This window comes from Ciconia boyciana, chromosome 11, assembly GCF_034638445.1.
Source record: "Ciconia boyciana chromosome 11, ASM3463844v1, whole genome shotgun sequence".
Lineage (NCBI taxonomy): Eukaryota > Metazoa > Chordata > Aves > Ciconiiformes > Ciconiidae > Ciconia > Ciconia boyciana.
The window spans coordinates 4,406,816-4,429,248 of record NC_132944.1 but is presented as its reverse complement, the minus strand read 5'-3'; the positions used below and the strand labels follow the sequence as shown (position 1 = coordinate 4,429,248).

The window sequence follows — 22,433 nt, the reverse complement described above, 5'->3', positions numbered from 1 at the left end:
GGATATAAATAAATAAATAAAAACTTTTCCGAGCCAACAGGGAGTGAATGCAAGTGGTCCTCCATTCAGAGGAATCTCCTTTGCTTTTTCAGATCATTGTAAGGAAGCAGATTGCCAGGATTTCCCCCCTGTGGCTGCCTGACCGCTGCTAAGCTACCCCTCCCAGCCCATGTGGCTCTCCCCATGCTCCAAGAGTGCAACTGGTGCCCAACGCAATGTGTGTTTGTCAAACCATGGAAGTGGGCAAGTATGGCAAGAATGCCACTCGATCCGGAGACCGGGGGGTCCTGCTGGAGCCTTTCATTCACCAGGTGGGTGGCCACAGCAGCATGATGCGCTACGATGACCATACCGTCTGCAAGCCCCTCATTACCAGAGAACAGCGCTTCTATGAATCTCTGCCCCCGGAAATGAAGGAGTTCACGCCTGAGTACAAAGGTGAGGCCTGTTGTCATTCCAGAATGCAGTTACATGCTTCAAGAACCTGCTTTCCCATTTTTCTGCAGCTACTGATGTCTTGCTGTCTTTTGGTGTAATTTTATTTGTTGTTTATAATTCTCTTTTGCAGGCTAGCAATTTGATAGGAGCCCTTGGGAAGGAGGAAGTCTTTCTTTGTAGGCATGCAGAGTTTAATGTGCTCCTCTTTCTAGACAGAGAATATGCAGTGTGACAGTTGTAGTCTGAAGCTTAAGGTTATGGATGTGTAACTGAATTAATTTCACTACCAAGTTATTGTCAATTACAGCCTCGACCTTGAGCAAATGAAGTTAGATCATATACTGAGCATTTGCACATCCCAGTCCTGTAATTTATTGCTTCCTCATCCCATCTCTTTTATGGACCCGTATCAGAAAGCCGCTGAAGCAGGAAGCATTGCTTTCCCAGCGCTGAGGTGAAGCCTTGTCCCCAGCCACTTTGAAGGAATGGAATTTTCCAGTGTCTGTATCGTTGTAGGAGGTTGTCAGTTCATCTGTATCTTTCCAAAGCTCGATACACTTTTGGCCATGTGCGTTTGTATTCAGGATGGTGACACTGGCAGGTAGCCTGGGGGACTCAGTGTTGCTGTTGCCTCTGCTTCTTTGTCACCACGTGGCATTGGGAGGACAGTGCTTCACAGACAGCTGGGACCACCATCTGTTCAGGGTCTTGCCATTTGATCTGGCTGCCACCTGAAGGTCTCGAAGCAGTGTCAGCTTACCTACCTGTGTCTATGCAGATTGTGAGTGAAAGATACAGTCTCCAACAGACGCATCCTCTTGTACCCTCAAGCCACTCTGGGGCCATACGGTGCTCTAGTGACCCATCAGAAATCCCAGCTGAAGCCTGTGTAGTTACTAGAAATGATATGATGTCAGGCTTTCCTTGGGAGATGTGTTTAAAACTGATGAAGCTGATAGTCCAGATGGAGACCTGTCGTCTTGAAGTCAGATGCTTCCTGGTAGCCTAAAGGCATAGGACATGCACCTCCACCCCAGTGTGGGATTTCATCTGAGAGTCCTGTACAGTTTCCTGATGGTCCCAGAAATTGTTCCTACTGATGTGGGCGAGAGGAATATTGGGGATGAGATTTCCTGTCTGAGCACTCGGATGTTACCGTAAGATTGCCCTTTCACAGAGATATCTTAAGGAGCATGTCCAAGCAGCCAGAACACTTGGAGTGGCATTTATGTAGTGACAAGCTGGAGTGCTGAACTGCTCTGAAATTGTGTTGAGCCACCTGAACCTTGTTAGCATTGTCATGTGCAGATAAGGGAAAAGGAAGGACAGTAACATGATGGCCTGCATCAACTGAGCAGTGCAAAGTTTCCTCATGTTTGAGTCATTTGATTCGGTGCATCTAGCATCTGATACTCCTGGCAGCTATTCAATACTGGTGACAAGCTAATGAAAGATTTTTGTCGTTGCAAGTTAGGAGATGGGCTGATAGCCTCATTTACAGGGCTGGGGGAGTCCCAAAGATGAAGATGTCAGCCCTAACTAGAAGTGTCAGCTGTCCTGCTCTGTGGCTCGCCAGATAGATATATTCAGTGCTGTGAAAGATCTATACCTTCCCTTGGACTATGGTGCTTTCCAGAAGCCTTCAGAAGGTAAAACTGGACAGGACACAAATGGTCCTGCTTGCTTGCCCCTGGCTGAGGTATTTACTTCCAGAGCCCCCTGTTTTTATTGCTAGGAAGCCCTGGAACCTGGCAGATCCCTTTTCTGCAAGACTGGCTGACTTGTGATAAGAGTGGCAGGTGTTACCTCAGCCTCAGAGCTCTGTACTTCAGAGCTCAGATGCTGGAGAGCTCCTTTAGCAGAGAAAGCACACCCCTACTTGGCCAGCGATGTCCTTGTCAACAGAAGGAACGCTTCTGCAGGACATAGATACTTACCCAAATGAACTACATAGATATTTTTGTATGCTTTGCCCCCCTCAGCATCTTGTTAGACTGTGCTTGACTTTCTCCAGTTCGATGACATTTGCTGCAAGACTGAATGGAAGGAAATAATCACACCCCTCAGCCTCCCAGCTGCGCTTTTGTCCTTAATTTCCTGCGGGTGGCAGAGCTTCCCCTGCTGCTGCTGACCGTTCGCTCAGGTAGCGACACAGGGCACTGTTTGGGGGATTTCTCCTCTGTGCTGTGCTAACAACATTCGGGTTCTTGTAGTCTTAAACCTCCTTTCATTGCTCTGGATTTGCTTTGCTGCTCTGAGCTACATTTTCCTCTCTCTTGTTGAATGTTTGGGTGCTGGTGGTTGTGTATTCCCTCCCCTGGGAAACAGAACTGACATGTCACTTCTCTCTGGCAGGTGTGGTATCTGTCTGTTTTGAGGGAGACAGCGACGGCTACATTAACCTGGTGGCCTATCCCTATGTGGAGAACGAGGCTGTGGAGCAGGATGATATGCCAGAGAGGGACCAGCCACGACGCAAGCACTCGCGTCGGAGCCTTCACAGATCAAGCAGCGGCACTGAGCACAAGGAGGAAAAACCTGGCCTGGCCAGTGACAGCACTGAAAGGTAAAAGCTTTGAGGGCCCAGTGACAACATGATGAGCAGCAAATATCTCGTTCCCTTTCAGCTCTGGTGCTTCTTTTGTTGAGAGCGTTTTGCACTTCCATACAGTGGGCAGGCTGTCTTGCACTTGCTAGCCCAGCACGCTGTGGCACTGCAAACTGTGTCTGGAGTTTTGCTGGATTCAGGATGAACTCATCCATGTGAAGTGCTTTTGATACACTTGGCAGTTTGTTGGATGTGGAACCAAAGCATGTGGAGCAGATTCAAACACTCTTCAGTCCACCTGGTTATTAACCCAGAGGTTTCTTCCGAGGGTACTTTGAATATGGGTCTCTGCCTTCTCACACCAGCTGGTGCTCCCTGAGAAACAAATGTTCCTGCTTACTCTATCAATTGCAGATGTTAGACCAGATCCTTGACCGTGGGTCCACAGCCCAGGGTATTAGTGAGGATTTGCTGTTAAGGAGGTTTGTATTGTGTGAAGTGTGCAGCAGGAGAAGGAACAGGAGATAGTCGTGTGTAAGGGGAGGTATGACAGTCGTAAGTATCTGAAGAATGCATGGGTTCTAACAGGCAAGTTTGTTCTGTCTTTATACCAGCAGCATCCAGGAAACGAAGAGTCCCCGGGTGGACTTGCACATCCATTCAGATGTTCCATTTCAGATGTTGGACGGGAACAGCGGTCTGAGCTCTGAAAAGATCAGCTATAACCCCTGGAGCTTGCGCTGTCATAAGCAGCAGCTGAGCCGCATGCGGTCAGAGTCCAAGGACCGAAAACTCTACAGTATCCTTTGGGAAGCAGAACTGAGTGTGCCAGGTTGCTGCTGCTGCTCTGGCCTACACATTTGTGCCTGAGGCAGCTTGTTTCCTTTGCTTTCCCGTCATTCACACAAGCAAAGCTGTATTACATGTTTCTTTTTACTATTCCTTCCTGCTCCCCATACAGTGACACTAATGTCTGACACTGATGCTCAGAGAAGCCATGTTTCTGGCTAGATTCCGTGTTTTCTTTCTTTTCTGGTCCTTCTCTTTGTTGGCTTGTGCAGTTTGTAGTTTTTCATGTCAGGCTTTGCCCAGCAGCAGATGCAGGTCTGCCTTGTTCGGTAATCCTTTGGGAGGGAGCTGTGTTCGTCCTTGTCACCTTTCTGGAGTTTCTTCCAGTTCTCCTTCTGGAGACCATGACCAGAAGTGCACACCATATGGAAGATGCAGGTGAACCAGAGATTTCCTCTGGTGTTTAATGCTGTTGATTCTCCTCTCCCTCATAATTCCTAACACGCTCTTGTTCTAAGTGCTGTTTCATTACCCCAAGATCCCACTCCTCGCTGGTAATAGTTGTCTCAAAATGCGCTGCTTTATGCATTAAAAACCTTTTTCTCCTTATCTTGCATGTTAACTCTAGAGAATTTTGCCTGCCCATGTAATGGCCAAGTCAGTCTCATAGATCCTTTTGGAGTTTCTCACAACTGTTCCTCATGTTTGCAACCTTGAGTAACTTAGTACTACAAGCAAATTTGTCATCTTGCTGTTCACTCGCTTTTCTGGATCACTTGTTGAATGGCATGGATCTCCACAGAAGGACCCCACTGGTGACTTTGGCTGTAAGACCAGTGAGGCTGGTTTGTAGTTCCCCAGGTCTCTGCAAATCAGTGGTGTGGTAGCCTCCCTTCAGTCTCCTGGTAGTAAGGCAGTGTTAAATGAGTTACACATCTCTGATTTTCTGTTCAACATGCAATCTCTTCTCTTGGCATTTCAGTTTGAGAATTCTCTGAATGCAGAGAATTCTGCCTTGGGAATCCCCTAAGCTCTTCCCCAGTAAACAAAGAAGCAAAATATTAATCTTATTTCTCTTTTTAGGGGGTCTCTTCACACACCCCCATCCCACCCCCCTCCCCTGTAGCTCCTTTTGTGCTTAGACTGCCTGCAGGGTTTAAAGACAGGCTTCTTCATACGGTTAAAGATGGATTTGTTATTTTCTGTGCCTTTGCAAATGACTCCTCAACTTGCCAGCTTGTGGGTTGGTTTTTTTTCACCTGCTGGAGCTTGATTGTTTTCCTCACGTAGAAACAACCTTACTTTTAATAGCTGTATTCTTCATCATTTTAACTCTGTGGGCTTCCTTTTCCTATTCTCAAATGTGTGCTTTGAGCCTCCAGCTTTTATTTTTAAATAGCCTGCATCACTTGCAGAGAAGTAATTCTTCTTGTCTGTCCTATTCTTTTTAATCACACTTCCTTATTTTTATGAAGTTCCTCTTTCAAAATCAAACATAGCTGATGATAGATTTTTCTAAACATTAAACTTCCTTGCAGGTTTAATCTAGCTGTGCTCTGGTTGCCATTTCAGCATGACATGTTGAACCGTGCCCTGCAGGGCTTCTTGGGGCAAACGTCAGGGTTGATTTTTCCCCTTTGGGACAAGCTTGTTCTCAGTGCTGTGCCCTAATGGAGGGTTTGCCCATTGTGCGTGCTGGTAATTGAAGGCTCCTTTTACTGTTCTGTTTCCTGCCTTTGTAGCCTCTCCGGTTCCACCCCGTGTGTCGGGCAGTGTTGCTGTTCTGGGCAGGCCATAGCAACAGTACTGTGCTGTTACTTGAGTCTTGAGTTTTCAGTCCATGGGGATTGTATTGTTTATCCATATGGTTAAACTGCTAATATGATTAGCCTTTAAGCTCTCCTTTAATGTATCAGCAATTCTTGCCGGCAGATTGTGCCTTTCCTGACACTAGCATTCTGCTCTTCGGTTCCCCCTGCTGAGTTTCCAGTACGCCTGCATGTGTTCTCCTTGCTTACTGTTGGCCGTTCCACTTTCCAGGCTGATTTCTTCTACCAAGTGTGAAAGCCTGGGTGCCACTGTTTGGGTTTTGTACTTCTCTTCACCTCCCCAAACAGTTTGTTCTGTCTGTTCTTCGGGTTCCTGTTTGTTTGTTGCCTGAACCTGTCTCACGCTGGCCCAAGTCCCTGTCCGTGGTGGCCCCGGGGAGCGGTGTCTCTGACAGGTGAGCTCTCCTTGACATGTCTCCCAGAGTTCCTTTTGCTGGAGAACGTGGTGCATCACTTCAAGCTTCCCTGCGTGCTTGATCTGAAGATGGGGACCAGACAGCATGGAGATGATGCGTCTGAGGAGAAGGCTGCTCGGCAGATGAAGAAGTGTGAACAGAGCACTTCCGCCACCTTGGGCGTGCGCGTGTGTGGGATGCAGGTAGGGATCCCCGAAGCTGCAGGTGCTGCACGTTCCCTTTCGCAGCCCCATTAGACCTCCTAGTTAGCATTTTCTGCTGAGCACTGAGTTACAGTCTTCCACTTCAGGTAGGTACACCAGTGTTCATGGTACGTGCTTTTTGTCTTCATTTCTAAGCCTAGAACAAAGGAATCTGCTTCTCCCGATGGCCCGCTTTACCCAAAGCAGTTTTGTTCACAGACAGTTAGGGGATTTTCTGATAAAATGATTTTTGTGGCTTAGTGTTCAGCTAGAATCACAGTGCCTGGGGAGGGAGGTGTCCCTCTGTCCCAGCATCAGCTGACATTTGCTTCTGTGCTGTACTGAGAGTTTAAGAAGTTGCTCTCCTCTTGTGGCTAGGCCCTGCACCCAAGGGTTTGCTGCTGGTGCTGTTGTGCAACAGTCACTCCTTTCCCCACCCACAGAAGGATCTTGCAATCCAGATCTCTGCCCACAGACTCTGAAGCAATGAGGGCCCCTCATTAATCACATGCCACATAATAACAGCAATATGTGCCGGCAGCTCCCGCTGCCAGAGGATTGTCCGAGTTGCTGTAAGACTTGGCTTTTTAAGCCTCGGGGTCTGTTGTGTCATGCTTCTTGGGAACGCTCGGACTGAAGAGCCACCCTTTGGGTGTCCTGGGAGAGAACCTGTGCTTGAGCACCCTGACTGTGCCCATGGGCTGCACCCATCAGCTGCTTTGGGATTCAGGGAACAGGCAGAGCTGTTTACTGCTCCCTCATGGGCGTGGTGGGGACAGGATGAGTCCCCTCTGCCCTGTCAGTGCAGGACAGCTCAGGGCTCTCTGCATGCCTTAACCTGTTGCTCCCACTTGATGTGCATTTCCTTTTGGCATTCTAGGTCTATCAGCTGGACACAGGGCATTACTTATGCAGGAATAAATACTATGGACGTGGTCTTTCCATCGAGGGCTTCCGCAATGCCCTCTACCAGTATCTCCACAATGGCATTGAGCTGCGCAAGGACCTCTTTGAGCCTGTCCTCGCCAAACTGCGAAGCCTGAAGGCAGTTTTGGAGAGACAGGCCTCCTACCGCTTCTACTCCAGTTCCCTTCTCATAATTTACGATGGGAAGGACAGCAGGGCAGGTATGTTTGTGGAGCGCCGGCCGGAGATGCGGCTGAAGCGAGTGGACAGCTCTCTCCCAGAGAGCCTTCAGGATGGCAGCAGCACGGAGCCCGGCTCCTCGGCCCAGCCCAAGGTGGATGTGCGTATGATTGACTTTGCACACAGCACGTTCAAAGGCTTTCGCGATGACCCCACTGTGCATGACGGACCCGACATGGGTTATGTATTCGGGCTGGAAAGCCTCATCAACATCATGGAACAGATGCGTGAGGAAAACCAGTAGCCCTGGGCTACAGCCTCTTATTCTTGTCCTGGTGGCAGGAGCAGGCAAGACCACCTACTACCACAGGAAAAAGCAGACAACTTTGGTTTTAAACAATTGTATTGCTCCATTGTTTTTAAATGTACTTGGATAGAAGAGCTGAGGGGAGGCAGGACGGAAGAGCTCCTCATGCTGCCCAGATGGTTCTGACCGCACTAGCTCTCCGCCTTCTGGAGGAGGCTCTGTAGATGCCTGCTGGGTGTTGGGTGTCCCGGTTCTTCACTCATCGCGTGTGCGTTCTGGAGGGAGGACCTTGGACGTAGGGAAGAGAAAGCAGGAGAGCACGGAGCTCTTCAGGGGGCTGGAGCTGAGGCCTGAGGAGCTTCCTGCCTCAGGAGCCCCTGGGAGAGCCTTCCCTTTGAAATTCTCCTGGGTTATTTGGAAGGGGCACTTGACTAACAGTTGGCAGCATCTGTGGGGCTGATGGCGAGCAGCACAGGTGCTGGTCCGTGTGTTTGGTGGCGCTAGCTCTGCCCTGGGTTTTGCTGATGGGGCTTTGCTTTTGATGCTGCCTTTTTCTGCTGTTTGGGCACTGTGAATAACCAACCCAAACGTGGAAATAAAATGACCAAATGCAACCCCTGGCAGAGCTGCGGCCAGGAGGGAATGCCACATGCCTGGAGTTGTGCTCGAGCCTGGGCCCTGCTCGTTCCCCGATGGGGTGGCATAGGCAAGCCTGCGTACAGGCAGGCACGGGGCTCTGTGAGAGTAACTCTGTCTTGGACCACTGACCAAGCAAGAACTCAGCTCGTGGGCTAGCAATAGTATCTGTAGCAGTTAACGCGACCCCAGCAGTGCAGCGGGGCGTTTCGGACCATTTCAACCCTTCCCGTCGTGTGACGTTGGTCCCACAGGTTGTACGCGAGTATCTCCCTCCTGCCGTGGGGCCCCGGGGGCTGCAGCGCGAGGCTGCCTTCTTCCCCGGCAGGGCCCTCTGCCCTGCAGCCCCCGCTCTTCTGGCAGGTCCGTGCACGGGGATGGTGGAAGGGGAGGCCAAGGGTTAGGGCTGACTCCTGTTCTCCCTGGGGGTGTCTGGGGGGCAGGGGAGGGGGGACCCAGCTGAGTGGCGAGTGCCATCGCCTGACTGTTTAGCTTTGCTTCACAGAGTCAGTCTTTCACAAAATAAACAATCTGCGGATGAAACAGCCAGCTGGGATGTGCTTTGCTGCCTGGGCTCCCTCCCGGAGCTGGTGCTTTACCTGTGGCTTCCCTTGATGAGGGCATTAACGTTTGATACTGTGGCCTGGTGGTACCCAACCGTACCCCACTCTGCATCACCCCCTCTGTGTTTCTGTGCTGGGACCCCTGGTTGCTCCTTCCCTGGTGTCACTGACTTGTTCCATGGTGTTACCATTACCCGGACTGGCCGAGAAACTGCCTGGGTGCCTGCAAGGCCAGGGTTGTGGGCTTTTTTGTTGTGGGTTGTTTTTTTTTTTTTTTTTTTTACTTCAGGAAAGCTTGTTTGGGGAATACTCGCATGTAGCATGTGTGCCGACTCTGTGTGTGCACGGTCTGCTTGGGAAGTGTTGGTGCTCGGCTGGCGGCCAGCTCTAGCTGCCGCAGCGGGCGTGTGGAAGGGGGCAGGGGCAGCGCCTGTGTCCTAAATGGTACCTCCGCCCCTCTCCCGGCTGCTCTAGAGCTTGCCCCAGCCACTGCTCCCCTCCAGCTCTCTGGACGAGGACCTTCGCTCATGCCCCTCTTCCCTGCGCTGGGCTCCTACACTTCATCGCTTCTGTGGGTGGCTGCCCCGCCAGGCAGGGCTCAGGGGATTTTCAGGGAACAGGTTTGCAGCGGGGAGGGAGGTTTGTTGGAGCAGCTGAGCAGCGTTGTCCCAGGTCCCTACAGCGGCCGCGCTACCCCCGCAGGCCCTGCTGTCCCTGGCCCCGGCGGGCTGCGCTGGGGCAGGCGCGGGGCCGGGGCCGTTCCTCCTGGGGAGCACCTCCGCCTCCCCCGGCCCTGGCTCCTGCCCTTCCCTGCCTCCCTCGGCCGGGGCGGGGGGCGAGGGGCCGCCTCTGCCCCGCGGGAGCCGCCTCTGCCCTTGGCCCGCCGCGGTGGGACTCCACAGCTTGTACATAGCCTTGCCCCCCGTTTGTTTTTACATGAATAATCACCTGTTTGTGCTTCACAGAGAACCAAAAACCATTAAAGGATCTGTTTTTGTCCGCGGTGTGCCGTGCCTGCCTTTCCCCGCCGTCTGAGCCCAGGGACGGGGCTTGGGGGGGGGGCGCGGGCAGGACCCCTGTGCGGGTGGCTTAAGGTCCTTCTCTGTCCCGCGAAGGGCACGGCCCTTCCCCTGCCCTCTTCTCAGCGCGGTCGCTCCTGTCCTTCCCGGCCCCGGGCAGGGTCCGGTGGGGTGCGGCCCCCCCCCCCTCCCCGAGCCGCCGCCGTGCTGCGGCAACGACCCGGCCTTGCAGCTCCCGGGAGGCGAGCGGGAGCGCTCTGTCCCCGCGGCGCGGCGGCCGGCCGCTCTCCGCCGGCTTGTCCCGCCGCGGCCGTGGCCGTCGGTGCCGTCGGGGCGGCGGCGGGCGGCAGGACCCGGGGCGGGCGGCAGGAGGCGGGGCGGGCGGCGGTGACGCGGAAGGCGCGCGCGGCGCTGACGTGTCGGCGCGGGCGCGGGGCGGCGGGGGGATGCGGGCGCTGATCCTGGTGGGCGGCTTCGGGACGCGGCTGCGGCCGCTGACCCTGAGCCGGCCGAAGCCGCTGGTGGAGTTCTGCAACAAGGCGCTGCTGCTGCACCAGCTGGAGGCCCTCCGGCAGGTGGGCGCGGCGGCGGGCGGGGGGCGCGGGGGCCGCCCCGCCGCCGGCTGACCCGCGCTCCCGCAGGCCGGCGTCAGCCACGTGGTGCTGGCGGTGAGCTACATGTCGGAGGCGCTGGGGGCCGCCATGCGGGAGCAGGAGCAGCGGGTAAGGGCCCCCGCCTCCCCTCGTCGCCTCCCCCCGCCTCCCCTCGTCGCCTCCCGCCGCCTCCCCTCGTCGCCTCCCGCCGCCTCCCCCCGCCTCCCCTCGCCTCCCCTCGCCTCCCGCCGCTCACCCTGTGCCCGCAGCTCGGCATCCGCATCTCCCTGTCCCACGAGAAGGAGCCGCTGGGCACAGGTAGGGTGCGGGCAGGGCCGGGCGGGGCCGGGGGCGGGCGCAGGCAGGACGGAGGAAGCCCGGGGACACCGGTGTGGGTACGGGGAGGGCTGGGGGCGCTGAGAGGGGGACACCATGGGCAGGAGGGGGAGCGCGGGTAGTGCTGGCGACACTGGGGACACCGGGAGGAGGACGCCGTGGAGAGCAGCGTGGGTATGGGTAGGGCCGAGGGACACCACGGGCAGCCCTGTGGTTATGGATGGGCAGGGCTGGGGGACACTGGGAACACTGGGAGGGGGACACCATGGGCAGCAGGGTGGTTATGGATGGGCAGGGCTGGGAAGACTGGGGACACCAGGAGGGGTATGCCAGGATGGGCATGGGCAGGATGAGAGAGGGACCAGCGACATCAGGACAGGCACGGTAAGGACCAGGGACAGCAGGGCTGGTGAGGATCCAGGGGGCCTGGGGACTTGGGAGGGCCAGTGGGGAGCAGGGACACTGGGGCAGGCGCAGGTGGGGCCAGGAGGACCTGGGCACTGGGCTCGCCCCGTCCCTGCGGGGTCACTCACAGCTGGGCAGCGGGGCCACTGGCGCTGGCGCGGGACCTGCTGGCCGAGGGCGGGGAGCCCTTCTTTGTCCTCAACAGCGACGTGATCTGCGAGTTCCCCTTCGCGGCGCTGGCCCGTTTCCACCGGCAGCACGGTGGCGAGGGCTCGCTGGTGGTGACCCGCGTCGAGGAGCCGGCCAAGTACGGCGTGGTGGTGAGCGAGGCTGACACCGGCCGCATCTGCCGCTTCGTGGAGAAGCCACGTGTCTTCGTGTCCAACAAGATCAACGCCGGGCTCTACATCTTCAGCCCTGGCATCCTGCAACGCATCCAGGTAGGGGCTGGGACGCTGGGCTGGGCCAGGCTGGGGGGCCAGGTCGCCCGCTCAGCCCTGCGCCCCGTCCTTGCAGCTGCGCCCCACCTCCATCGAGAAGGAGATCTTCCCGGCCATGGCGCAGGAGGGGCAGCTCTATGCCATGGAGCTTCAGGGTAAGGCCCTGTGCACTGTGCGGGCAGCATGGGGGGGGTCTTGCCTGCGCTGCCACCCCCGTGCTGGGGGCTGTCACCGTGGTTCTGTCCCTGCAGGCTTCTGGATGGACATTGGGCAGCCGAAAGACTTCCTCACAGGCATGTGCATGTACCTGCAGGCACTGCGGGCTCAGCACCCCGAGAAGCTGCACTCGGGGCCCGGTGTCGTAGGGAACGTGCTGGTGGTAAGTGCCAGCCCCCAGCACGCCGGCCCTGGGCACGCCTCACGGGCTCTCTGCGTCCTCCCACCGCCATCCTTGCTGCCGTCCTCAAGCTGTGCCCTCCTGTCCCCACGCTGGCCAAGTGGCGCGGGCTGTACCAAGAGCTCTGGCTGCCCTCCCGGCCCTGGTGCAGCCCCTCTTCCTTCCAGGACCCCAGCGCCAAGATCGGGGCAAACTGCGTCATCGGCCCCAACGTGACGATTGGGGCCGGCGTGGTGGTGGAGGACGGGGTGCGCATCAAACGCTGCACCGTGCTGAAGGGGGCCCGCATCCGTTCCCACTCCTGGCTGGAGTCCTGCATCGTGGGCTGGAGCTGCTCCGTGGGGCAGTGGGTGAGGATGTGTGTGCCCCTGCGGGGAATGGGGGCTCGGCTCTTGCCCTCCTGACTCCTCGGGCTGCGGCCGAAGGGATGGAGGGATGCGCCAATGCCTGCGGGCAGGAGTGTGGCACTGAGCCCTGAGCCGGGGCAGGTGTGACGGGGCCTCTCTGGGGCAGGTGCGCATGGAGAATGTGACAGTGCTGGGCGAGGACGTCATCGTCAACGACGAGCTCTACCTCAATGGGGCCAATGTGCTGCCACACAAGTCCATCGCGGAGTCTGTGCCAGAGCCACGCATCATCATGTAGCAGCCCCTGGTGGGCCCTGCACTCCCGGCTCTACTCGGATTAAATATTTGTATTTCCATCTACTGCTGAGTGTCATCTGAGTGTGGCCCGAGCAGTGGGTTGCTCGCCAGCGCTGCCCTGGCTTCCCCTCCCCATGTCTCAGGGCACCATATAAGGAAGAATAATTTAATGCTGCGTTTCATGAAGTCAGCCCCCAGCCAGGGGCAAGTTAACAGCCCGAACGCCCAGCCGCGCGTCCCCGGGCCTGCCACAGAGCCGAGGCCTTGGGCACCCCTCCCTGAGAACGGCCTGTGGGGCAGAGGGGCTGCCATGGCCCAGGCGCTGGGGGAGGGGGATGCTCGCCCCAGAGCCTGGCATCAGGCCTCCCCCCCGCCAGCGTCCCCCTCCCTACAGCCCCCTGCCCCACACTGCGGCCCTGTGCTGGGTCGTGGCCCTGTGGGCAAGGGCCCCGCAGCCCCGAGCAGGGTGAGCGTCCGGGGAGAAGCCAGTGTGCGGCAGGGGGGCTGCCCCGCTCAGCTGGGGGAGCCCGCGGTGCGGGGCTGGGTGCTACGAGCTGGCTGGCTTGGTGAAGTCGTCCACCCCCGTGATGGTGGCCTTGCAGAAGAAGCAGTCCTTGTTGTTCATCAGGTGCTGGTTGATGCAGGCTCTGGGACAGAGGAGGAAAGAGCGTGAGCCCCCCTGCACGGCACGGGGGGCCCGGGCCTGGCAGTCGCCCTGAGGGGGGCTTGCGCATGCGAGCTACTCACTTGCACGACTTGTGGGAGCAGGGTCTGAAGATGGCCGAGATGGGGTGTGCGTAGCAGATGGGGCACAGGTCTTCCTCACTGGTGGGCTGTGGGGGGGCACCAGGCAGTTAGCGGTGGCAGCAAAAACCCCGTGTCCCAGAGCAGCTGTGCCGGGAGCTGGGGCTGCTGCTGAGCATCGGGACTGGGCCAGGGGACTCACCAGCGTGGTGGCAGCTGCCTGCTTGGACTCCTCGCTGAGGTGGCTCAGCATCTTGTCCACCTTCTCCAGCTCCTCGGCACTGATGTATTCCGTGTCTGTGGGGACAAACCGGGTGTGTGTGGGTGAATGTGACCCTCAGGCTGTCCCAAAGCTGCTGGGCGATGCATGGGGCTCTGCAGCTGCCCTCGGGGACCAGCCGGGACAGGGAGCCTGGTGCTGGGGACAGGGAACCCCATGCTGGGGACAGCAAGCTGGACACTGGGTGCTGTGAGGGGACAAAACTGCTGCCAAAAGCAGGCACTGGACACAGACCCATCCCAAGTGCCACCACTGGGGGACTGTGGGGGAGCCACGGACCCCTGTCCCCAGGGCTAAGGAGGCTGGGACACGTCGCAGGGGACACAGACGCCAGCAGCCCTGCCTCCCCATCCCAGCCATGGCTGGGTGGTGAGCACAGCCCAGCTCCCAGCGCAGTGCCGACACTTACAGGTGTGCAGAGAGAAATGGCGCTTGTCCGTGGCTGGGGCGGCAGCTGCCAGGGCCGAGGGCTCGGCATGGCCCAGCAGGTACTGGATGGAGCGCAGCTGGAAGCAGGGGTCTGCCAGCAGCACCGCCGTCGCACGCTCGGCCCTGCAAAGGGACACACAGTCAGGCCTCTGCCCTAGGTACAATCCACCCTGCGGTCACAAGGCCACCCGGCTGCATCCCCAGCTGGTGGCCCCCCCCCCCCCCAGCATCGAGCTGGGGAAACATGGTCAAATGCAGCTGAAGGGCAGCAGCCCTCCTCCTCCTCCACCACCCCCCGCTCAGAGGCTCTGGGGATCAATACGGTGCATTAGCACTTGCTGAGGCTGCAGCCCTTGTGCACCGGTGCCCGGCGGAGCCTGGGGAGCTGCAGGGCGGCTGAAGCAGCCAGCACCACCCTCACGTCACCGCACTGCAAGGGTAAAAGGAGACATGCCACGCAGCAGCCTCATGCCGGGCTTGTGGCCCCCCCGCCCCCGCACCAAGGGCAGGGCTCCAGGGGCAAGCGGGTGCCCCCACAAGGCAGGAGGGAGCAGTCGTGGCTCTCCCTGGCTTCGAGCATCAGCGGGGACAGCCGGGACAGATGAAGGGCACCTTAACGAGTGCCTCCATCAAGCACCAGTGCCGTGGGCCTGTTCACGGCCCTCGGCGAGGAGCAGAGCTGGCTCCGTGGCCGGCCCTCCGGCAAGCGCAGCTGCCCCGGCGGCAGGAGGCGAGCGGGGGCACGGGAGAAGCCCGGCGGCACCGGCTGAGCCTGGGCCGGGGTGCAGGGGGTTAACAGCCCCTCGACGCGCGGCAGCCGCAGCCGCCAAATTGGCTTTTTGCTGCCCTAATGGAAACCAATTCCCCAGCCCAGCTCTCCGCTTCCCACTAACGCGCCCGGGCTCCGGGCAATGACATTCCTGCGCGTCCTTCACCCTGGGGCCGCCCCCTCCCCGCTGGCAGCCGGCGGCACCCCGTCGCCGTGGGGACCCCGCCGGGCTCGGCCGGCCCTGCTCGCCCCATGGCCGGGGGGTGGGGGGTGAGGGGGGTCCCTGCCAGCTCATGCAGGGGGTGGTGAGGGTGAGAGCAGCGGGAAGGACGGCTGGGTGCTGGGCAGGGGGGGAGGGGGGGGGGGGCATGACCGCCATCCCCGCTCCCAGCCTGGGTGCAGGATCGGACTCGAGGGGCTCCCAGAGGTGAGGAGGGGGCGGGTTGCTGGCGGCACCCTCCCGGAGGCCGGGCGGTCGCGGAGCAGCCGGCGCGGCCGCCTTACGGCTTCCAGCCGGGCGAGGTTGCCGGTCTCCAGCGGAAGGGACCGCGGCTGCGCAGCGGGGAGGCCGGGGGGTCGGTGAAGTGGCCCCGAGCACCCCCTGGGGACAAAGGACCCCACGGGGCCAGCGCTGGCTGCGCATCTCCCCGCCCGCTCGCAGGACGGCAAAGGAGGCCACGGCCACGGCCACCACCGCGGCCACCACTCCCCGCGCCGGGACCAATGGGATCCCGCCCGGCCCACGCGTCGCGCTCCGCCAGCACGTAAATAGGGGCCGGAGCGGGACCGCGTTCCCGCAGCGAGCCCGGCTCCCCGGGAGGTGCCGGCCGGGGCGCACCGGGGGCCGGAGCGCACCGGGGGCCGGAGCGCACCGGGGGCCGGAGCGCGGGGACGCGCCGAGCCGTGAGAAACTTCGCGCTCCAGGGACGCGCAGCTCCGGGAGGCAGCGAGGCGTCCGCCGGGCCCGGAGCGCAGCCCCGACCCGCTGGAGCGTCTCAGCCCCCCCGATGCCGGACGGCGGCCCCCCCCCGCGCCCCCGCAGCTGGGCGCCGGGCAGCCCCCGGCCGGCTGGAGCGCAGGTACGCGGCAGCCTCGCATGAGACGCGGCAGAGCGGGGCAGGGCGATGCCGCCCGTTAACTCTTCTCAAGCCCCACGGCTGGAGTCGGGATCCTCCTCTGCGAGGTGCAAAGGGGCATTTGCGGACGCTTGGTAGAGCCCCCCCCCCCCCGCCAAGGCAGCACGGGGGAGACCGGGGAGGACCGCGGCGCGTTTTTCTCTCGCGTCTCGTTGAGCCTGGCCGTGCCGCCGGGCTGCGCAAAGGCTCCCGCCCGGCACCATGGCCCCGTGGGTGCCCGCAGACCCGCTCTGGCCCTGGGTGGCGAAGCTGCTGCTGCTGCTGCTCCAGCTGTGTGCCCACAGCCGCGCTCCCCGCGCCTCCCCGCTGCCCCACAGCTGCCCCGCCGCCTGCATCTGCACCTCCGACCTGCTGAGCTGCAGCCGGCAGACGCTGCAGCGCGTGCCCCAGGCGCTGCCGCCCACCGCGACCACGCTGGACCTCAGCCACAACGCCCTCACCCAGCTCCACGACCGCTGGCTGGCCGCCCTCCCGCACCTCGAGGCCCTCCACATCAGCCACAACCAGATTAAGGACCTCTCTCCGCAGGCTTTCCACAATGCCTCCTACCTGCGGCACCTCGACATGTCCTCCAACCACCTGCATGCCGTTGAGACGCACTACTTTGACGCACTGGTGAGCTTGGAGGAGCTTCTGCTCTACAACAACCGCATTACACGAGTGGAGGAAAACGCCTTCGCCAAGCTGAGCAGCCTGCGGAAAGTCTACCTGAGCTGGAACAACCTGACCGCCTTCCCCTTCCGCTCAGTGCAAGGGCTGGGCAACTACAGCCTCCGCACGCTGGATCTCTCCTCCAACAGCCTGAGCAGCATCCCCGTGGAGGAGCTTGCGGCTCTGCCCGAAAACATCAGGAACGGCTTGTACCTGCACAACAACCCTGTCAGGTGCAGCTGCCCACTCTACCTGATGCTCCAGCGCTGGAAGCAGCGAGGTTTCAGCTCCGTGAAGGATTTCTTTGAGGAACACACCTGCAAGGTGTCTGACAACGTGCCCCGGTCCCTGATCAAGTTCCTCAAATACAGCCACATGTTCGAGAACTGCTCGGCGGGCTCTGAAGACGCACACCCCGTGCCCTTCCCCGTGAAGGTGGGCCAGACCCTCTTGCTCACCTGCAACACCAGCCTGCCGGCTGCAGCCACCACCTACATGTGGATCTCCCCTCACCACGAGCCCATCAAACACCCGGGGAACAGCAACCGCTCTTTGGAGGTCTACCGCAACGGCAGCCTGAAGATTGCGGTAGCCAAGCCCTGGCACTCGGGGGTCTACGTGGGCTTGGCCATCAACAGCCCCCGCAACTTCAGCAGGCTATGCGAAGTCAACGTGACGGTCCACTACCCCAAGCCGGACGGGGAGACCTTCAGCACCGGCCTCACGACCCTGCTGGGGTGCATTGTGAGCCTGCTGCTCGTGCTCATTTACTTGTACCTCACGCCCTGCCGCTGCCCCAGCTGCTGCAAGAAGCCGGCTCCTCTCAGCCCTCCGCAGGAGTGCAGCGCCCAGTCCTCCATCCTCAGCGCCACCCCCCCCGCCACCGACGGGCCAAACCGCAAAGTCAGCGCCAACAAGCACGTGGTCTTCCTCGAGCCCGTCAGGGAGACGCAGAATGGCAAGATCCGCCTGGCCCTCGGCGAGGACTTCCCTGACGCCAAGAACCCCAAGGTCCTGCAGCTCAAGTCAGACTCAGAGTCCATCAGCTCCATCTTTTCGGACACTCCCATTGTGTCGTAGCAGGGCAGGAGGGAGGGAGCTGGGAAGAGAGCTGGGGCCTCCTGAGAGCTGTTCTCCTCCATTGCTGCTAGAAGCAGGATTATTTGGCACCCTGAATTCCTGGCTTGACCGCAACCCGCGGGGGAGATCGGCATCACCCACGACTGCTTCAGCCACGGGCCCCTGGTGGGTTTTGGGCTGGGAGCATGTTGGTGCCCAGCAAGAGCTCCTCGTGCAAGCCACTGGCAACAGCCTCGTTAGCACAAGGGTAACGCTGACGAACCCAGCACGCCTGAGAAACCCGCACTTCATTCAGGCAGCCAAACTCCCTAACGGTGAGCTGGGGCCGGCAGTCTGCCACATCCCCAGGCACGCGAGACCCAACCTGGTGCCACCGCCATGGACCCCCAGGCCAAGGAATAGCCGTGACAAGTGGGGCACTGTCCTCATTCATGCCAGGACTCCCAGGGATGGCAGTGCCACTGTCCTCGCCCACCCCGTGCCGGTCCCCATCAGCATGCCGTGGCCAGGAGCGGGGGGAGCATGATCCCATCGCAAAGGGGGGGTAGGTGCCCCTCTCCAAACATGGCCACGCAGGAGGGATGGAGCTCAGCACCTAACCAGCCATGCAGCCAAGCAAATGTTACAAGCTTTTGCCTCCTGAGAAGCTGTAAATAGTCAAGGCAGAATTAGGTGATGCGATACAGTGCCCCGGCTCGCATTGCTCAGACCTCCCTGTGCCACCAAGGACGATGAGGTCTCAGATGCACCACCCTCCTTCGCTGCTTCTCCTTGAGGCGGACAAACGCGCTGCTAAAGCACAGCTATTTAGGCAGTAATCTAATAGGCCTATCGATAAATGTGAGTAATCCTCTCCTCTCTTGGGTTGTAATTCTCTAGTTACATTGAAATAAAAATGCCTATTTTTTTAAGCTCACACTGGACTGAGTGTCTCCTTGCCCTTGCAGGGCAGCGGCGTGGAGCCGCTCCGCATCCCATGGGCACAGAGGCAGAAGTCTGGGGGTCTGAGGGAGCCCTGAATTCCTGCTGGGCTGGTGATTTGCATTGGGCTCGCAGCTTCTGTTCCCATCAAACAGCATTAGGTTGGCCTCGGCGAGGGGGTTAAATGTGCCGAGCTGGAGCTGGTGGCCTGGGGATGGTGCGAGAGGAGTGCCCAGTGGCTTGTCCCCAGGAGGGCAGGTCTCTAGTGATGGCTGGGAGCTGAGGAGGGAGCAGTGCCACCGACACAAGGGCACATCCAGACCTCAATAGGGATGAGCAGGATTTAGGTGTGGGGGAGAGGCACCCTGGGGACACCCGCTTGGGGTTGGACTGGCCCTGTCTTTGGCTGCATCCCAGCACTCTGCGGATGGAGCCCTCACCTCACTGGGTGTCTGCACCGCTTTCCCTGGGGCCCAGCCCTGCATCGCCCCCGGCACAGGGAGCCCCGCAATGCCTGTGTGATCCCGCAGAGGGATAAGGGTGTCCCCCATCTGCCGGCCACCACTGCCTGCTCCACAGCCAGAGCAGGAGCGTGTGGCTATCACCTGCAGCATGAGGGATGCCGGGCCACCCCACAGGCAGGAGCACAGCCAGACACAACCAAAAACGGGGACCAGGTCCCCTTGCAAACCTTCTCCCCAACCTGCAGTCCCTCATGGCCGTGCACCCCTGCCCCCAGAGCTGCTGGCAGCCCTGCAACCAGTGGGAGGGTAAGGTCCCTGGGGCATCAGGACACCTCTAGCGCCTGTCCTTCAGCTTTTTCAGCCGGGAAACAAGCAGCTTTTTTCCCAGCAAAAAGTCAACCACGCTCAAAGTGCTTGTCAGAAACCCCCCATCCATCCAAGTAGGGGAGAGCAGCTATCCTGAGACAGCCGCAGCCGCCCAGCGCCCCTCCTGACACTGATCTCGCGTGCAGCTTCGTGCGATGCGTGCCCCACTGCCGTGTGCCCTGCGGCCGCTGCTTGGCAGCTGGCGAAGGCGATGGGATGCGGAGCGACAGGCCCCGCTGGCCGGCACTCTCGCTCCCTGCATGCCCGCCGCTGCCGGCCCTGTCACCTCGCGTTAGCGCAGTGCTCCTGATGAGGCCGGGACACTGAGCCAGCTCCGCTGGGGTGCTGCCGGGGGGTGGCGAGGTGCTTCGGTGCCGGATGGAGAGGTGAGAGGCACCCTGCCTCTCGAGGATGGAGCTGAGGCAATGCCATCCCCTGGCTTTGCACCTGGGCAGGGATCCCACGGGAAGGATGGTTTGAATTTGCCCTGGGAATGTCTGGGAAAGAGAGGAGACACCGCCGAGAGGGCCCAGATCCAAACCCAACAAAGGCACTGCCCTGAGCATGGCCCGTGCCTGCCAAGGCGGTACCTGTGCCGGAGCACGTGCCACATCTAAGCACCATGTCTTCCTCCGAAAGGAAAGGCGAAGTGCTGCTCCAGGCTCCGGCACCTGGAGTGGGTGTTACCCATCTGCTGCTCTTCTGTCGCCATCCTTGTAGGTCTCCCTGCAAACCTTCCCCCTCCCCGGTGCAAACATCAGCTTCCTGGGCATTAGTGCTCCTGCAAATCTGCATCCTCAGCTGAGGCTAATGACTGAAGCTCGTGGAAAGTTCAGGCCAACTGGAGTGTAAGAAAAGCTCCTGAGGGCCTCTCTGGGGACACTCCAGCCTCGAGAAGCCAAGGAGCTCTTCTAGCCTGGTTGCAACTCTCCTATCCCTGCAGGAAGGCTGAGCCCCACTATGCTGGGGACAGCATATCTGAGGTTCATATCAGTGTTGCTCCCAAGGGCTCCCCGCTGCCTTTACCCAGGAAAATCCTGCTGCTGCATTTCACACCTTTCTGATGCTCGGAAGGGACCCTGCACCACACTGCTGCTCTGACGAGCAAGGCAAGGCAGTTTGAACTGTTAAAGCAGTTCATTAAGCAGCCTGAAAGGCAAATCACCTCAGCAAGGAAAAACAGCCACGAGTACAATCTCCCTGACAGGCAGGAGCTGGGAAATGTAATGGATGGTCCCTGAGGAATACACCATCCTCTCTCGACAGCCATCTATCTACACCATTATAGCCCCAGCTTGCTGCCAAACTGGCCTCCCACTCCTTGACTCCGCAGGGTAAAGTAATGGGTCAGTACAAAGCACGGCGTCCCTGGCACGCAGGGACCTGCACCTGTGCCCGCGGGGATGAAGGACTAGCTTTGGGGACCTGCCTCCAAGGCTGAATCCTGTCTTCCCTGGCACTTCACATCTCAGCCAGGGCAATGTGGGTGTGCTGAATGCCAGTGCTGCTGCTGGGACTGGACACACGATGTACATGGTTGGACCTGGATCCTTTCCTTACGACGCTCATGATTTTCCGAAGAGCTTGAAGCAGCAAGGGCTGGTGCTGGGCAGCACGACGCCTGCTCCTGCTACCCAGCCTGTGGCCAACAGCCCCGAGGGGATGGAGATCCCAGCCTTGGCAGTCCCACTGCTCAGGACACAGCATTTAGAGCTGGCAGCTTGTAAAAACTGTAAGACCAGTAAGGCCAGACTCCTTTTTTAACTGTGAAACCTAGGTCTGAGCTAGTGACTCCTCCGTGCTCTGGCTCACACTCACCCCGATACGTTATGTACTGCAAGACTCGCACACCACTCCTTTTCCAAGTTTTTAGGGCAAGGTAGCAAGGACTCCTTTAGACTGAGTGGTCCATGAAATGTCTACTCCTGCACCTCCTTCTACCACAGCTCGCTCATCAGTATGTGTTGAGGAGCATCGGTGTTTAAGTGATCAGTAATCACAGTGTCCTACGGGATTGCAAAGAACTACCATGTCCAGCGGGGACCAGCCAAGTCCCGAGGGTCCCAGTAAGGCTCAAGCACACGGGTGGCCAGGCTGAGTTTAGTAACCTGCAGACTGGAATCTTCTGTGACTTCCAGTGGAGGTGACCCCCAAACCATCCTTCCTGCTCACCAATGTGTTACTTCTGCCCAGGGAACCTCCCTCCTGCCAGTCCATCCCTCTGCACCCATCTGTACTGTGCAAAGGAGAAGAGTGCGGCAATCCAGCCAGAATTACCCCAACATCACATCAGCCCAGTGCCACTCCTCCTGGCAGGTCCTGCTGGCTCGTGCTCAGCATCCCACTGGCACAGCGTGGTGGTTTCTGGCCCAGGATCCCCGCCCTGTGCTCTGCGGGCTGGTAGCACCATGTTCCTGATGACCACGGCGCTCCTCCCTCTGTCGTCTCCATCTTTTGGGCAGAAGTCCCTGGGAGATGCACCCTGAAGGCTGCTTAGGTCATTTCTTGTACAGTTGTGCTGCGGACAAGTTTGCCGGCTCCGTGCAGGTGCCCTAACCCTCCAGACTCACTCTGAGAGCATCGGCTGCGGGCAGGGCTGGGGAACGCGCTGCCTGGCCTCGCTCCTCTTGCCTCTGAGTGGATAGTGTCCACGGGGCATGGGGGAAGCCCAAGGAGCAGAGCGGCAGCTGAGTCTTGGCACAACATGGCTCATCTCCACTCTGGGGTGGCCACTCGCTTTCCACAAAGCCTTTTCCAACTGATATGGCCAGTCCTAATTACAACATGTCCTCGCACGCAGGGGACCAATAGCCTCACTGTCGCGCCTTGCCGCTTCTCCTGCCGCTCGCTCTCGCCAGGATCCTTACACAAGTTCTGGCCAACGCCGCTCCATTAGCTCACTCCAAAGGAGGCTTAATAGAAAATCTGCTCAATTATTTAGCAGACAAACGGGGGGATGATACCG

General features: G+C 59.2%; 4 protein-coding genes across 13 annotated transcripts in view; 3 read left to right on the top strand and 1 right to left on the bottom strand.

The window, feature by feature from the left end:
- The window catches only part of IP6K1 (inositol hexakisphosphate kinase 1), a 39,580-nt gene extending 29,787 nt beyond the window's left edge, over positions 1-9,793 (top strand). For 5 of the 8 annotated variants that reach the window (XM_072876444.1, XM_072876441.1, XM_072876443.1 and 2 more), the window contains 5 exons: positions 93-438; positions 2,794-3,004; positions 3,601-3,785; positions 6,027-6,202; positions 7,083-9,793. In XM_072876444.1, the coding sequence (XP_072732545.1) occupies positions 216-438; positions 2,794-3,004; positions 3,601-3,785; positions 6,027-6,202; positions 7,083-7,592 (1,305 nt within the window). In that variant the 5' untranslated portion in view covers positions 93-215 and the 3' untranslated portion in view covers positions 7,593-9,793. Of the gene's footprint in view, positions 1-92; positions 439-2,420; positions 2,582-2,793; positions 3,005-3,600; positions 3,786-6,026; positions 6,203-7,082 lie in introns of those variants that run through there. The other 3 variants (XM_072876447.1, XM_072876448.1, XM_072876446.1) reach the window with 3 other exon arrangements.
- Positions 9,794-10,226: 433 nt separating this feature from the next.
- On the top strand, positions 10,227-12,691 carry GMPPB (GDP-mannose pyrophosphorylase B). Its single transcript, XM_072876449.1, has 8 exons — positions 10,227-10,388; positions 10,455-10,535; positions 10,676-10,724; positions 11,286-11,587; positions 11,664-11,742; positions 11,839-11,966; positions 12,152-12,334; positions 12,498-12,691. The coding sequence occupies exons 1-8, from the start codon at positions 10,260-10,262 to the stop codon at positions 12,627-12,629; spliced, it is 1,083 nt and encodes a 360-aa protein (XP_072732550.1). The 5' UTR covers positions 10,227-10,259; the 3' UTR covers positions 12,630-12,691.
- A 76-nt stretch (positions 12,692-12,767) lies between these two features.
- Positions 12,768-22,433, bottom strand: part of RNF123 (ring finger protein 123) — a 52,158-nt gene continuing 42,492 nt past the window's right edge. For all 3 annotated transcript variants that reach the window (XM_072876437.1, XM_072876439.1, XM_072876438.1), the window contains 4 exons: positions 14,062-14,204; positions 13,575-13,669; positions 13,376-13,461; positions 12,768-13,275 (listed from right to left, as the gene is read on the bottom strand). In XM_072876437.1, the coding sequence (XP_072732538.1) occupies positions 13,176-13,275; positions 13,376-13,461; positions 13,575-13,669; positions 14,062-14,204 (424 nt within the window). In that variant the 3' untranslated portion in view covers positions 12,768-13,175. The remainder of the gene's footprint in view (positions 13,276-13,375; positions 13,462-13,574; positions 13,670-14,061; positions 14,205-22,433) is intronic.
- On the top strand, positions 15,263-18,606 carry AMIGO3 (adhesion molecule with Ig like domain 3). The gene has a single exon (XM_072876440.1). The coding sequence runs from the start codon at positions 16,188-16,190 to the stop codon at positions 17,715-17,717; it is 1,530 nt and encodes a 509-aa protein (XP_072732541.1). The 5' UTR covers positions 15,263-16,187; the 3' UTR covers positions 17,718-18,606.

Excerpts from the sequence above, each read along its gene's own strand:
- GMPPB (XM_072876449.1), top strand. The coding sequence starts at position 10,260 with ATGCGGGCGCTGATCCTGGTGGGCGGCTTCGGGACGCGGCTGCGGCCG. Across the intron at positions 10,725-11,285 it reads GAAGGAGCCGCTGGGCACAG|CGGGGCCACTGGCGCTGGCG; the intron begins GTAGGGTGCGGG and ends ACAGCTGGGCAG. Across the intron at positions 12,335-12,497 it reads GCTGCTCCGTGGGGCAGTGG|GTGCGCATGGAGAATGTGAC; the intron begins GTGAGGATGTGT and ends TCTCTGGGGCAG.
- AMIGO3 (XM_072876440.1), top strand. The coding sequence starts at position 16,188 with ATGGCCCCGTGGGTGCCCGCAGACCCGCTCTGGCCCTGGGTGGCGAAG.